Raw genomic sequence first — 15,601 nt, 5'->3', positions numbered from 1 at the left:
AAGTTTGAGAATATTTAAGAATTGTCTAAAGCTCTACGCTTTTCCTAAAACTAATCATACAGTAAAATTTCGTAACAGATAGGGAAGTTAAGCCCTGGAATTGTTACTCAAAGAATTTTACAGACTCTCTTTGAGATATTTTCTTTTTAAATAAAGGTTAAAATGTGAGAAAAACTATTTCTCATATTTTTTCTCTTTGCAATAATATGGTTTAATTAATCCGTGTCCCCTTGGCAATGCTAGATTGCTACTCTGTTCTGTTGTTATACATAGAAAATGTGCCTGAGTTCCAGCTGCAGATGGGCTATTTGGAGGCATAGATGGCACTGGGAACAGTATGAATTGGCAGTGCAGCCACTGACTGAATCTGGGCCAGGGACCCTCAGAATGAGAGATAATATATTACTAAAGTTTCTGGTGATGATGGCTTATGTCAGCAGACTGTCCTTTAAGAAGTGGTACTCCCCTGAGCCAGGTTGTGTTGAACACAGACCATCCATTACAACACAGAACTCTAACTTTGATGGAAGCACCTCCTTCAGTGCTGAGGCTAGGGCTCAGTGCTACCTTGAATCGCCTTCTTTGTTCCCCTTCTTTTCAGTACGCGTAGATTTCCCTTTGTGGCTTTCTTTTGCTTCTCACTTTTGGTTTGCTCTCCTTTTGCTTTTGCCTACTGGTGTGCCCACAGGATCTTTTCTCAGCTTTATGTCTGGGTCCGCTCTCGACATGGTGGGCTGCTAGCACATTCTCCCCAACAAAGAGGAGACGCTCTCTCCCAAGCATCTTCTGAGAGTGGAGCCGTCCCTGGGGCCTGCCATCTCTCGGACCTGAGGATCTTCCATCTGGGTGGATCGAGACCACGCCTGTGCCCACTAGGCTTTCAATCAGTTGACATGATGACTCCTTTTCTCTCTCTCGTTTATCTGGGCACAGGACGTGGTCATCGAATGGACCGATTCTCCAGACTTCTTCGTGTGGGCCTTGCCACTTTGCCAGGAGCGTGCTCTCGGTGTTGCCCGGAAGGAGGAGCACCCTATTCACCTGCCGACACTCTCGAGCACCTTTATTGAACTCTCTAGCCGGGGTCTACAGGCCCCGGGTCAGATTTCCGCCTAGAAATCACCCAACCAGGTCTAGTTGCTCCTGCCTTTTAGAGCCTGATGCAGCTTGCTGGCAGTCTGTTTCGGCCAGGCGTCCCTCCTGGTAGTCCTTGAGACCAGTGAGGCCTTGGGGTTCTCTGTCTTTGCGTGTGATGTTTTACGTGGGAGAAAACTCCATACAGGCGTGAGGACTTTTCCTCCTTGTGCAAAGTTGGGAAGGCAAAACGACATTTTATGCTGTGGTCTGCATCTCAAGCAACATCAGAAACACTGATTTTAATCCTCTGTCTTGAGAAAACAGTACATTTCACGCTTCTCTCAGCAAGCATCCCTTCAAATATTTATAAGAACTCCACCTTTTAAACTTGTACAAAAGGGAAATAAACCAGAGACTGCCTTGGGGCTGTCACATAATGATGATGTACATGTTCTATAAAGACCGCTAATGCCAGAACCGAGGACGCAGGAGACTTGGGTCCAGCTGCCTCGTGCTCAGCCTTATAGGCTGCCATGTGATCTGGGCTGGCTACTTCCCACACATCTGGCTGAGGGGACCTAATGAGAGCCGTGGCCCTGGAAGCTCGTCTTGTTCACATTGGCATCAAGCAAATTGTAGACTCACTTAGAAGGTCAACCTGAGACCCCCAAAAACCCCAAAACATAGACACAGCATATTGTTTACTTGTGAGATGCTTTTGATCCCAAATTTATAAATGACCAACTTCTCTATTATGCAAAGATAGACTGTATGCATTACGAGTTACCTATAGGGGCATGTCAATCTTCCTGTTTCCCCTTTTCCTGCTGTGCCTGATTTCTAGGCTGCCTTTCCACTCTCAGTGGCATGGTCTTCGGGAAAGCACATCCATTCTCAACACCGTGCTTCGAATAAAAGGGGGCAGTCCAGAAATTATCTGAGTGATTAAGTAGTTCTTGAGACCAGTTTCTATCTCGAACTGTGCTTGGAACTCTGTAGGGATTATTCTCCAAGGTTAAAGCTCACGGACAAGCTGGAATAATAAACTAACCCATATAAAACAAGGAGGAACCCAAGAGTGTGTGTGTGCATGCAGCCATGTACATGCATGTGGGCACTACCAATAGCCAAGTGTTGGTTGCACACTAAGTACATACAGGGGCACACTAAGTGTGTAAGACTTCACAGAAGAGAAATCAGTTAGACAAAGATTCACAGAAGGGTTAGGGCTTGTGGAGGGTTTTGAGAGGACTTGATTAAGCAAAAGAAGAGTGTGATAAGGAAGGGAAAGGCACAATAAATACTATGGATCTTTTGGATGACGCATGGTTTCAGATGCTCTGGGCCACCATATTCTAAAGTCAAGCGTTAATTGTTCTTATAAGACTTTAGGGTTACATTTGGATACTAGAATAGTTTGACTGAATGTGTAACTTAGCTCTCACTGCTTTCCCAAAAGTTGTTACCTCCTTGGAACCTTGTGAAAGCTCAGAGCCTTTCTGACTTCAGTGGTGGGATCAGGCTCAGGGCCATAGTGTAGGTGATAATAGCTTGGGCAGAAACATCCAACTTTCAGATGGGACTACTAACCAATGTCTATGTCTAAAGGTCCTTGCCTTTGCTTGGGGTTCCTCGTTAACAAAACAGTATGGAGTTCAGGATAGCTAACATGGTGGTGTCCATGTAGACTTTCAATCTCCTAAGGGGCTGCCAAATCTTAATTGATATTCAAAGTCTTTGCTATGCCCCTTAAGGAGTAATAGCTCAAGTATTTATTACTAGAAAATCTAAAGGAATAATCTCTGTCCTTCTGAGGAATTTGGATTTGAAAACCTGAAGAATCTGGATATAGCATCTATAACAGTGATGGCGAACCTTTTGAGCTCAGCGTGTCAGCATTTTGAAAAACCCTAACTTAACTCTGGTGCCGTGTCACATATAAAAAAATTTTGATATTTGCAACCATAGTGAAACAAAGATGTATATTTTGATATTTATTTTATATATTTAAATGTCATTTAACAAAGAAAAATCAACCAAAAAAATGAGTTCGTGTGTCACCTCTGACAGGCGTGTCATAGGTTCGCCATCACTGATCTATAATGAGAAGTTAAACAGACTATTTGCCCTGATTCTGGGGACCAGGGATCAAGTAACTTGAGGGGTTTTCAATTAAAGGGCACACAGAATGTAGGTTGATTTCCATTCTCATAGAAGATAGACTCAAAAGAAATGGCAGAAACTGAACTAAAATTTTAGTTAGAAGGAATAATTTACTAACAACAGGTTGCTGAACTTATAAATAGTTTAAAGAAGAAGAAAATGTATTGTCACTTGCTGGTTGTCTTCTATGGGATAGATAGATTCCCTTCGTAGAGACTGGAGATGTGGTCTGAGTGATTTATAGGGTGCATGGAATTCTTTGATTCTAGGGTAGTCATGTGGGTACCTTGTTGGGGGTCGAGGGGGGAAATTGCTTTTGAATTTGACATCTCTGGGTTCTCTCTCTTAAGTCATTCCTGGCCCAAGAAAATGCTCTATCCATGGCAAGGTTCTGTAAATGTCTTTAGAAAAGTCTGTGCTCAGAAGTGGAGCAGAGAGAACGGCCTCATAGCTTAATTTAAAGTGGCAATAGCTTCCATAGAGTAATGGTCAAATCCTGTTCTGGAACCAATATTAGAGGCATCAGTGTATCAATTATATGCACAGATGGCTTATTCTTTATATAGTGCAAGCACAGACTTGAGTACCCAGCTTCTTGGGGTTGGGGAAGGATATACGGGTCCATCAACACATGCAGTTCTGAAGCACTGGGAGGGAGGACCTCCTGTAGACGTTAACTACCCAGACAGTGGCTGTGGAGGGCTGCCTAGACACAAGAAGTGTGGGAGCAGCCGCAGACAGCAGACTCTTCTGGGAGTAGTTGTCTGAGAGCAATCGAGACTGGTGAGAAGCTGGGGTAGCCATTGCATGATGGATTGCAGTCATGCTTCTTTTAATGACTACTTGAGTTATTTTTCATGACCCAGGGTTAACTTTCTGATTTTTATAATGTCTGTCTTTAGCCCTGACACTATTTCATGCTTGTAAAAGAACACTAGAAATATTCATTACAAATAGCAAACACTTGAAGACCTAGTGTTGAAATAACAGAACCTAGAATTAGATCACATTAAATGAATTTTTAGGTGGCATCTTTACTTTTTATTAGACTATGGGTTATTTTATTAGTTTGTGTTACTTAGTATTCAATGGCTAGTCACCTTCAAACTTCAAAGTACTGTCTACTGTTTAAGTTCTTAAAATAGGTGAGCAGTTTATGTTATTTCTTTAATCTTCTCATGTAGAAATAACCCTGTGTATATTTTTGTTTCAATATTTGCCTTGCAGGTGCCAGGATTGCTGAGTATTCACAAGTGTATGACCAGATTGTATTCAGAGAGACTCCCTTTAAGACTCAGAAGGATGGCTGGGCCAGCCCTCAAGAATCCTTCACCCTCAGGTCTACATCCCCTTCCCAGGCCCAACGTGGTCGCGAGGATTGGCTTTTGCATTCAACCTATAGCAACGGAGAATTAGCAGATTTCTGTCACCGGCCAGGGCAAGACTTGAAGCCAAAATATCCTACTTTGGAGATCCACACAAAAAATATTCCAAGACACTTGTCCACAGCTTGCTCTGTGCCTTCTCTGCAAACCTCCGACCATCTGCTGGGCTCCATACAGAGACACAGCGTGGTAGTCAGTCAGCCCAACAAGGAGAACTCATGTCAAGGCCATCTTTATAACTCTTTGGGTCGGAAAGGAATCAGCGCTAAATCTCAGCCTTACAACAGGTCCCAGTCATCTTCTTCCATCTTAATAAACAAGTCAGTGGACTCCATCAACTACCCTAATGAGGAGGGAAGGAAGCAGCTGTTGTCTTTACACAACAGTTCAAAGTGTGAGAGTCACCAGGATTTGCCGCCAGGTATAAGTGGCTCGTGTCAACAGGGTACTGGAAAACGCTCAGATCTCACTCTCCAAGACTCACAGAAAGTTCTGGTAGTAAATAGAAATTTACCCTTAAATGCCCAAATAGCTACACAGAACTATTTTTCCAATTTCAAAGAGACGGAAGGAGACGAAGATGACTATGTGGAAATAAAGTCAGAAGAAGATGAGGCAGAGTTAGAGCTGTCTCACAATCGTAGACAGAAATCTGACCCGAAGATAGTGGACGCAGACTTTTCTGATAACGTCGGCAGCAACAACACGTCTTACTCTTTGCATAGCCCGTGCACTCCCAGAAAGCCAGGGAGCGGCAAACTTGGGGTTTCACCCTACCTGACACCATACGACGATTCTGACAAACTGAATGACTATCTTTGGAGGGGCCCATCTCCCAATCAGCAAAACATTGTCCAGAGTCTAAGGGAAAAATTCCAGTGTCTTAGTTCTAGCAGCTTTGCCTAAGGTTCTTAATAGCCGCTGCCCGAATTCACTTCTTCATATGCTCCTGAATTGCAGAACCTGAGGCGTGTTTTCTATGTACCAGATTAAAACAATTTTGTAATTACCGGAGGTGTAAAATGTACTTTCTTTTTACAGCACAACTTTTTGAATGGCTGACGATCCAGCCAGGATTGTACTGTAGCCAATGTCAGCATCTTACCTGTGTTCTGATGCCGGTTGTCCTTGTTTCGTGGAAGTCAATCTTAACTTGAAAATTTCTAGATGGTTTTCTTTTTTTAACAAGATGGCCATATTTTTTCTCTATATTCTGACAGTAGTGCCCTGATTTTTAAAAATGCAGTACTCCTCTTGTTACCCAGAAGCCACGACTAGTTTTATCTTGGGACTCAAAGGCAGCAAAGAGGCTTTTCCATACGTTTTTCAAATGAAAGGAAGCTAAAGCTCTTTAAAGGATTATGCTTATTATAGCTGGCATTTCTGTTCTACTTGTGGCAAGACCCTAGAATAACATAAGCTAAAGATCTCTCATTGGAGTATAGTCTTCGGTGCCCATTTTAGGGTTTCTATTCTGGGATTCATGTCTACATCCGCTCATTGTAATGCAGAAATGGTGTAAGTATTGGAAATTAGCATGTAACGAGACCAATGTTCTATAAGCAAAAATCTCTACCTGGGCTCCTGGACAAGGCCTGGAGAATGTGCTGCTCTTCACATTTATTTTATGATTCCGGGGGTGAAACAGGTGATTTCCTCAATGGCTTAGGAAACCCCAAGAAAAATGCAAATTGACTTAACTATTAGGAAAGATGGGTTGACATCTGGGAACAGCTTGATTATCTACTCATATTTTAGTTGAAGGGCTGGGAGGAATAGAACTGTTCTTACCATTTTTTGCGCCTGTCTCTTATCAACACAGAGTAAAACACAAGCTAAAATAAAACAAAGCACTTGAAAGTTACCCTTTCCAGAGCAGTTTTTCACATGAACTTGCCTGATTTTGGACTCAGCCAAGTACCCTGACCCAGCCTGCAGATTTCCTTGGCTGCAGTGGAATTTGTTTCCGAAAGCAAACATCGTGTGGGGCATATAAAAGAATGGAATCTTTGGTTGATAAGCTCTAATACAACATCTTTTATGTTGTAATTATGGTCTTTAAATAGCAGTTTATTGTGATATGTTGTATTGCTATAACTCTTTATGGAAGTAAGCTAAAAACAAAAGCAAATCTTGTGAGGAGGCAAAATTCAAGGAAGCTAAACAGAAAAATGAAGCAGGTTTGCGGCTCCTTTATAAAAATAGTCTATCTTACTGAAGACTCCAGTCAGTGCACAGCAATGTTTCTCAGCAGTGGCCTCTGCGTTCTCATTTTAAGCAGTTTTACATTCCGTGGTCCCGCCCCCACCCTCTCTGTTTTCATTTTAATAAAAGACAATATGTGTAGGGCACGGGCTGCTGGCTTTTCATTTGAAGGTGAACAATGATATTGATTTGAATCAGTGACATCTTATCCTAATTCTTTTCCCCCTTTTAAGTCCTATGCCTCTTCTTCTGAACTGGAAAACATAAAATGTGACCATCATTATTGTATAAACAGGTACCTAAGGCATTCATTTTTCTTTTTAAATAACAAAAGGTAACCCAAGTTTTTTGCTTCTCTATACTGTTCTTGCTGCTTATAGCTTATAACACAAAGTCCATACTAAATGGCATGGTTCTGGAAACATTTCTTCTTTCCATTCCTTTCTTTAAACGTGATACAAGTTTCCGAGATTAGCATTATCAGAAAAGACAAGCACTGTAAGAAGGCAGGTTCTTAGACCTGCTAGAGGTATTTGTAAGAGCAAAACGAAGTTACCTGACTCTGCTGGTCCCAAGAACGCAGCCTCGCATGTTTGCCTTTTCATGCCTATGACCCTGATTCTGTCGCGTCCGTGTTACTGGGGTGTCTTACTCTCGGAACTGATTAATGTTAACACCAGTATCTCGTTGACAGCTTTGATGTCACCTAGAGGAACACACCCCACTGCACGATGAACATGTCTTACTGTAGAACATGCCCCTGTGGGCATCTTTAGGTTCTAGGGCGTCTCTAGCTTTAGAGATCGCTTCTGTCGGCCAGGATGCGGATTTTGAGAGCTTTGTGTGTATATATATAAAAAATCATGTTCATATTGTTCCTCAGTTGTCAATTAAGTGCTTTTGTTTAAAATAGTTTCCTTTGGAGATGGGGTGAGGATGTATATAATTGAGGGAGAAGAGGTATACGTACGTTTTTATGCGGTCTCTGTACTGAAGGTTCCATTTTTTTTATCAGTTCACTTTTCCCCTACTCTATTATTTGTGCAAAAAAATGTATCTAGGAAGACATCGTTTAAATATTGTATATAAGTTAATAAAAGTTAGTAATGCTCATTATTTAATAAAGTTTATAAAGTACAAAGTGAGTTATAGTGTGAATCAATGTGTTTATTCTAGAAAGGTCAAGCTTTTTCCAAATTACATTTAGTCAAAACACTTTGTCTTACCTTATGATCCGTGCAGAAAATGGTTCAGGGTAATGATGGTGTACCCTATTTCTTTATTTTTTGTTGTTTGTTTTTTTATGCCCTATTTCAACAACAGACCATTTTCTGTGTCTTAGGTTTACTTTTGAAATATTGAATTTGCTATCTTGGATGGTTTTCTTCACAGGTGGCTAAGTTAGATCTATTACTAGATTATATATTTTTTTTTTGTAGTTTGTAGTAACAAGACACCCTTTTAACTATTTCATTATGGAATCAAAAATTAACGTATACATTTTTGTACAATAATTAAGGCTTATTTCATATAATTTCATGTTCTGAATTTTTTTGGTACACAAAAATTTAGAGAAGAAAAGCATGTTGATATAAATTGATAATTATAGATACTTTCTAAAGCAGTTCTATTTCCAAATGTAAGCAACACCCTACTCCAGTATAATGAAAATATATGTTGAACTTTCCTCATACAAAGGAAAATGGCTTTAAAATTGTTTTTTAGAATGTTTTTAAGTGAAAAGTTCTGAACTCCACACTAAGGATACATCAGACTTACCATATCTTCCTCTTCCACCTTGAAGTTGAAAATAGATGGGGACTTTTAAAAAATACATCATAAGAATTCAATTTAGAGAAGCAAATGACAGTAGGACAAAACATACCCTGTGTAAATTCTACACATAAATTGTAATTCTAGGGCAAAGAAAAAAAATTTTTGAAAAACAACAGGAGGGAAATGAGCTATAAATATAGCTGTTCAGCATGATTATTTAATAACATATGTCAAACTTATCTTTGTAAAATCATTTCTTAAATTTCTGTTTGGAAAGCAAATACTAACAAGACTTCAAGAGCTCTTGCAGCCTTTATTGCATCACTTCCTCTATCTGGACAGTGGTAATAACCACACTCAATTCTATCTGCCAAAAGGCAGTACAATAAAAGAAACTGCTTCAACTTTTTTTTTGCTAATTTACATATATCTATGTTTTTCACTTAAACCTTGTCCTTTGGACAAGACCTGGACTTTCTAATGCATGCTTTTGCAGTGTTTTTTGTTTTTTAAAAAAATATATTTGAAAGCATAAACGTTCTCTCACATTTTTCTTTCTTTGCAAGTAGTTTAGAGCATGGAACACCAAGATAAGGTTGAGTTATGCTGCAATTAAAATGCCAAATAATATTGAAACCAGACAACCAATAAGTCCAGGCTGCTTGACACTACTTGAACCAATTAAGCAGAAACAGGGTTGAATCATATATGAGCATTTATTTCAACACTGCTGGCAGTATGGGAGAGCAGCAGGTCATCCACAAAAATCTGCTCACCAGCCCCCCCACCCTCACCACCCCGCTTCCCCACATAAGCCAGCTGCTTATATTGGGTAGGACAAAGATTACATGGGGAAGTAGGCAAGGTGGGCTGGGAGAAGCTGGGGCAGGACTCCATTGTTTGGCAACAAGGTTGTAAATCTTTCTATGATAATAGGCAGCTCTTGAATGGGTGTGGACTGCATTCCAAGGTTGATTCCCAGGGCCAAGGTTGACTCCCAGGTCCCGGGGGCATACAACTCCCAGCCAGGTTAGAAAGTGCTTTCTTTAATCAGAACAAAGCAATCACAGTTAACAGAGCATGATTGATATTTCTTACTTTATTCTAGTGACTCGGTGCACGGATTCGTGCACATTAAAAGGAAATTAATTAGAAGGTGGCCAGCGGGGCAGGACTGTGAGAGATGGGCTGGACAGGCCCTGGAGGCAACCTCCCGTGGCCCCTCCTGGCATTTGCGGAGTGAGTGTGTGTGTGTGTGTGTGTGGGGGGGGTCTCTCAAGCAGGTAGGGTCCCTGGGCCTGGCCTGTGGGGATCAGGCCGACACCAGCTCTCCAACATCCCCCCGAGAGGTCCCAGAGTGCGAGAGGGCACTCTGCAAAGTTGCTGTCATACAGGGTGTGGAACACAAACGCAAGTGTGCAATAAACCAGATTCGGGCCCAACAGTGCCCAGCAACAACATAACCCACGGCCAAAGGTGGAATCCCAGGGCCCCACAAGGAATCTGGCTCCCTCCTCTCTGGTTTTGGGGTGCATCACCTGAGAACTGTCGCTGCCAAGTCACTGCAGCTCAGCAGCTCCTGCGTTGAGCATCTGCCCCCGTGGTGGTCAGTGCACATCATAGCGACCAGTCTGACGGTGGGACACTTAGCATCATAGCCTTTTATATATATATAGATAACGAATAGCTAGTCCCCAATATTCTATTTCTGCCCCTAACATTATTGCACAATCAATGCATATCACTGTAAATTAATAAAGTTTGGGATATTTGGTTTATAGCATATTTGAAAACTCGTAGGAGGCCAAATGTTTCTTTTCTAAGAATGTCCTAAAATTTAGCATGTGTCTCATTTGACCCCCTGAGGTGGAAAATGCACCATCTCTGCACAGCATTTGACAATTTGTAGGTGTTCATTCAATACAATGAATACTTAATAATTGACTAGATACAGTGAAAAACTTGTTTGAGCCCAAAGCAGGAGGACAGCACATTCCAATCAGAGACACAAAGGAGGGATGTAAGAACAACAGCGATTAAGTTGCTCTTCAAAATTCACAGCACCCACCCTCTGAGGTCCAATGTTATTGACTATTGAACTATCTTAGAGTTCCTTTGTGGCAGGTCAGGGAAAAGGCGCTATGCCCCTTTGGTTGACAGAATTCCAAAGAAATTTACGGAGTGAAGTTTCCAGTCATTTTTGAAGCTAAGAATTCACATGGTCATATGAGAACTTTTCTGAAAGCTTGTTTAAACCAAATGCCTTTTCCAATCATTGGGTTTGATGATATGAGGCGGACATAGAGCAACCCAGTGTGCGGCCGTGGAGTTGACGTCAAGTGAGGTGGGGGGAAGGGCCCAGAATGCCGAGATTTTTTGGTGCCAAAAGACAAACTTGCCTGCATTACCATGGTGGTCCATGTCCGTGGGCAAAGTCCACCTATGTCTACATGGAAAACAACAAAGCTTGGTTTTCCTGACAACGGTGTATTCACAATAGGCGAGTCAGATTCTGCAGACCCGGTAAACCAGATGCTGAAGATGTGTGGCCCGGAAGCTGAATCTGGCTTGCACCATTTTAAAAAGGTCAACAATAAAAATCCAAGTTTCCGACTTCTTTAAAAGAAAAATTAGACCGGGACTGTTTGGGCCTGGACCCTGGGGAGGCGACTGTGAGATCCGAGGAGAGAATCTAAAGGTGAAGATCGCCCTGAAAGGTGATGACTTGCCTTAACCTTTGGGGAGACTGTTCCTTAGTTCTCCATTATAGACTTTGTCAGCGAATTAAAAGCTACTATGAAGCACGTGAATGGAAACATTTTAGATAGCAAGTAAAGGCTCTCCTCTTAACATAAAATAAGCATACGTCATAGAAAGTCTGCAGGAACTACTATTGCTTCTTGGGGGAAATTTGACACTGGGTCCACTTCACCAGTTTATGTTATCTGCCTGGCCTCCATAAGCTTCAGGTTTGTGAGATCAAATGTCCTCCACTCTGTTCCCTAATATGAACTCACCAAGGCTCAAACTAACATGTTTATCGGCTAAGACACCGTGTCTCGCTTAGACTTCCCACCTGAGTGCGAAGATAATTTTTCCTAAAGGACATCTCCACCTGAGCTGTCACGTTCCCCAGACTGTACCAGAAGCTTCTTCTCTAGCATGTACCCCTTTTCTTGGCCGATGACCACAGCTTCCTAGTAGCTTGTCTTGCCACTGTCTTCCCCACTTCCTGCCTTGCTCACCTCTGCCCTCCTAATCTTAGCCAACACAGCATTCGTCAACCCAAGGAAAATCAAACTCTCTACAAAGCCCTCCCAGATCTGTCTCTGCCTTTATAGGAGCTGTTCCCTTTGCCTGCACGGTCCTTCCACTGCCATCCCAGAGAAAACCTGCGTGGACCTCAACACTCAGCTCAAAAATTACTGTCGAGAACTGGGAAGGGTCTGGGATTGCACTCAGCTTGCAAGCTAACATGTTAGCCTGCCTCAGTGTCACGGATGCTGGCAGAAGACATGAGATTCCCAGATCAGAGATAAAGGACCTAAATCAACCAAAGGACTTCTATGCATGCATATAAGCCTAACCAATGGACACAGACACCAGGGAGGTGAGGGCATGAGTGGGCGGGGGGGGGGGGGGGGTGGTAATGGTGAGATAAGGACACATATGTAATACCTTAATCAATAATTTAAAAAAAAGGGATAAAGGACCTTATTACTCCCAGCACAGCTTGAGCTTCACATCTGTGTTGGTTCTCCTTGCTCCTTTAGGCCCACAGGGTGGGGGAGGGGCATACAGAGCACCCCAGGTACCTACTGCACACACACAGGGCTTTTGAATCCCAGCTGAGGAATCCTGATCTTAGGGATCCCCAGTCTTACAGGGCTGCTAGCAAACCTGCCTGATCTTTGTTAAATGAATGGCCCCCAATTTATAATGAGACAAATCAGCCTCCAGGGGTTTTATGGCTTGTCCAAGGTTATCACCGCAGTAGATGAACGAGCCATTTCGACTCCTTTCCCATATTTATATGCCGTGCAAGCACTACTTCCTGTCACTGTTTCCTCCTGTGTAGAATGGGGTTAACCCTCCTTCACAGGGTTTTGGAAATTCCTAAACCCAAAAGAGCCACTGCGTGTCAGATGTGGCAATCATCCTACAGTGAAAAATGCAGACAATAGTGTAAGATTAAGCACATGATCGCTGAGGTCAGGCAAGCTCTCAGCTCTGCCAAAAAACCAATGACCTCTCTGGACCGGTTTCCCAAGGTTGAAAACCAGGACAGTACTCAAATCATCACATTTTTTTTTAGGACTAAATGAAGGTCTCTCTCTAGCACCTAGTACAGTACCCATGTTCATCCTTTCAACTAGTTTTATTACCACTTTACTTGGGAATTATAAACCTGGTAAGATTATGAACAAAGCATCATTTTTAAAAATTTTTCCTTTATTTTTATTTTTAATCCTCATCCGGGGTATTTTCCCATTGATTTTGAGAGAGAGTGGAAGAGAGAGGGAAAGACAGAGAGAAATATCGATATGAGAGAAACACATCAATTGGTTGCCTCCTCCACGAGCCCGGACCAGGAGGAGCTGCTGCAACTCAGGTACATGCGTGCCCTTGACCCTAATCGAACCCCCTAATCGAACCCAGGACCCTTCCATCCGCTGAGCCAAACCGGCTAGGGGCCAAAGCATCATTTTCTTTTCTTTTTTTAATATATATATTTTATTGATTTTTTACAGAGAGGAAGGGAGAGGGATAGAGTTAGAAACATCGATGAGAGAGAAACATCGACCAGCTGCCTCCTGCACACCTCCTACTGGGGATGTGCCCGCAACCAAGGTACATGCCCTTGACCGGAATCGAACCTGGAACCTTTCAGTCCGCAGGCCTACGCTCTATCCGCTGAGCCAAACCGGCTAGGGCCAAAGCATCATTTTCATGGAGGCGGCTGATATCCACAGAGGGTAAGTCACCTGCCTAAGGCTAAGCCGGCATTTGAACCGCCAGGCTCCATGTTCGCGCTCTTTACTGTTAGGGCGCCTCAGGCCTTAATCCAAGCCCTGGTGCCCAAGCCCGATCCGAGGAGCCCCACTGCGGCGGGAGGCCGGGTGGCATCGCGATGCATCCCGGGCGGGCAGGGCAGGAGGAGCCCCGCCCTGGTGGTGACTGCCAGCCAAATCGGGAGCCGCTATGAAAGCGCCAGAAGCCTTGCCCTTGGCAGCCGGGCGCCTCCATCCCGCAGCCCGGCGTCCCCCCGGCCCCCGCCCGCCCCACCTGGCCGCCGCGAGGTGCAGTGCCCCCTAGGGGCCCCGGCGCCCGAGGAGCAAGAGAGGTCCTTCCGGCCGCTGGCGGGCCCCGGTGCTCCCGCCTGGCGCCCGCCCCGGGGAGGAACTTGCCGCCACGCCTCCGTGCTCTGCGGCCGCATCTCCGAGTGGCGGGAGGACCGGCCGCCCTCGGCTCCCGCCGCCCCGCCGCCTCCTTCCGCGCCGCGCCGCCCGCGCCATGAGCGCGCGCCTGCCGCTCCTCCTGCGCCAGCTCCGCCGCCCGCCGCCGCCCGCCGGCCCCCCGAGCCGCCTCCGGGTGCCCCGGCGCGCCAGCAGCGGCGGCGGCGGCGGGTGTGGCGGCGGCGAGGGCCTGCTGGGGCAGCGGCGGCGGCGGAGCACCCAGGCGGGCTGCAGCCACGGCCCGGGCAGCCGCGCGCCCCCGGCGTGGAACTTGATCGTCCGGTGAGTGGCGCGCGCTCGGCGGCGGCGGGGGACCCATAAGGTGCGGCGGCGGGAGCGCTCAGGCCTCCGCACTGCCCCGGGGGGGGGGGACCTTCGAGGGGGGTGTAGCGGTCGCAGGACGCGGGGCAGCGAGTGCTTAGTGCCAATGTGTTCGGGCGCCGGCGGGGGAGGGGCGCGGGCGCCAGGAGGGCGTGCCAGGCGCGCGGGAGCCGGCGGGGCCCCCCTGCGCCAGCGATCGGGCGGGCGCGGGCATCCCCGGCGGACGGGCGGGCGCTGCGCAGCTCGGTCCGCACGCCGCTCGGCACGTGCACCGGGGCCGCCGGCTCTGATGCAACCGCGCTGGGCGCGGCCGGGCCAGGAAAGGGCGGTGCGGCGGAGGAGGCGGAGGAGCGGGAGGAGGGGGCAGGGGGAGGGGGTGGCGCCTGCCGGCGGGTCGGGATCGGGATCGGGGCCGGGACGTGGACTCCGGAGGGGCGGCCCGGCCTGGCCCAGCCCCGTGGTCTGTCCGCGCAGGGCTCCGCGTCCGGGCCGGCGGCCCGCGGCTCACTAAGGTGAAGTTTATCCCCTCCCGCCAGTGAGCCAGCGTGTTCGGGGTTACATCATCTTTCCTGGGCAAGTGAAGGTGGAGCCGGGCCACCCGGTAGTCAGCGGGACGCGGCTGGAGAAGGGGAGGCTGACCCGTTCCCGGCATCGCGGCCTGGTGGGCAGGGAATCCCCTGCGTAGCTGTCACTCAGAAGTTCTCTCCCGCCCAGAGGCGAACTGGGAGCCCGGGGCCCAGCCCTCCCCTGTCCCGGCCAGGGATGCCACGTGCGCCCGCCCCCCCCCCCACACCCCCTTCCGCTCCCACGCCAGTCATCTGCCCTGCAGTCACCTCGGAGCGGGGGCGGAGCGGGGGGGAAGGGGAGGAGCCTTGTCTGGCCTTGGAGAAGCGTGTGAGCTGGTTGCCTTCCTCCCCACCTCACTACGATTCCAGCTCCATCCATTCACATCTTTCTTTTCCCGTCTATCCTTCATTCTAAAAGTAATTGCCAGTCGCCCCTCCCTCTCCCCCGTTTCCAAGGCTCTTTACAACGTGAAAGATGATTCTCAGGGGCCCTGTGCTTAACTTACCGGCTCATCTTTCTGAATGTCGTAGTTACTTCAGGCCTCCTCAGGTCATTGGATGGTAACCACCGGACAGCTCAGCTCACCTTCACGGGTGAGGGTCTGAAGACGGTATGGGAGGCAAAACCACCACTCCACCTATCTGTTTTATT

At 46.2% G+C, this 15,601-nt stretch overlaps 2 protein-coding genes across 9 annotated transcripts in view; both read left to right on the top strand.

Annotated features, from left to right (window-relative positions):
• PLEKHG1 (pleckstrin homology and RhoGEF domain containing G1) overlaps positions 1-7,975 on the top strand; it is a 193,312-nt gene extending 185,337 nt beyond the window's left edge. For all 3 annotated transcript variants that reach the window (XM_059700026.1, XM_059700024.1, XM_059700023.1), the window contains one exon: positions 4,468-7,975. In XM_059700026.1, the coding sequence (XP_059556009.1) occupies positions 4,468-5,531 (1,064 nt within the window). In that variant the 3' untranslated portion in view covers positions 5,532-7,975. The remainder of the gene's footprint in view (positions 1-4,467) is intronic.
• A 5,960-nt stretch (positions 7,976-13,935) lies between these two features.
• MTHFD1L (methylenetetrahydrofolate dehydrogenase (NADP+ dependent) 1 like) overlaps positions 13,936-15,601 on the top strand; it is a 162,006-nt gene continuing 160,340 nt past the window's right edge. For 2 of the 6 annotated variants that reach the window (XR_009453359.1, XM_059700022.1), the window contains exon 1: positions 13,936-14,344. Coding sequence is in view for 3 of the 6 variants with exons in the window: in XM_059700022.1 (XP_059556005.1) it covers positions 14,121-14,344 (224 nt within the window). In the remaining 3 variants the exon portion in view is untranslated. Of the gene's footprint in view, positions 14,345-14,856; positions 14,896-15,601 lie in introns of those variants that run through there. The other 4 variants (XR_009453358.1, XM_059700020.1, XM_059700019.1 and 1 more) reach the window with 4 other exon arrangements.

The sequence above is a fragment of the Myotis daubentonii genome, chromosome 6 (genome assembly GCF_963259705.1).
Source record: "Myotis daubentonii chromosome 6, mMyoDau2.1, whole genome shotgun sequence".
Lineage (NCBI taxonomy): Eukaryota > Metazoa > Chordata > Mammalia > Chiroptera > Vespertilionidae > Myotis > Myotis daubentonii.
The sequence above is the reverse complement of the archived record's forward strand: the minus strand, read 5'-3'. Positions and strand labels throughout refer to the sequence as shown.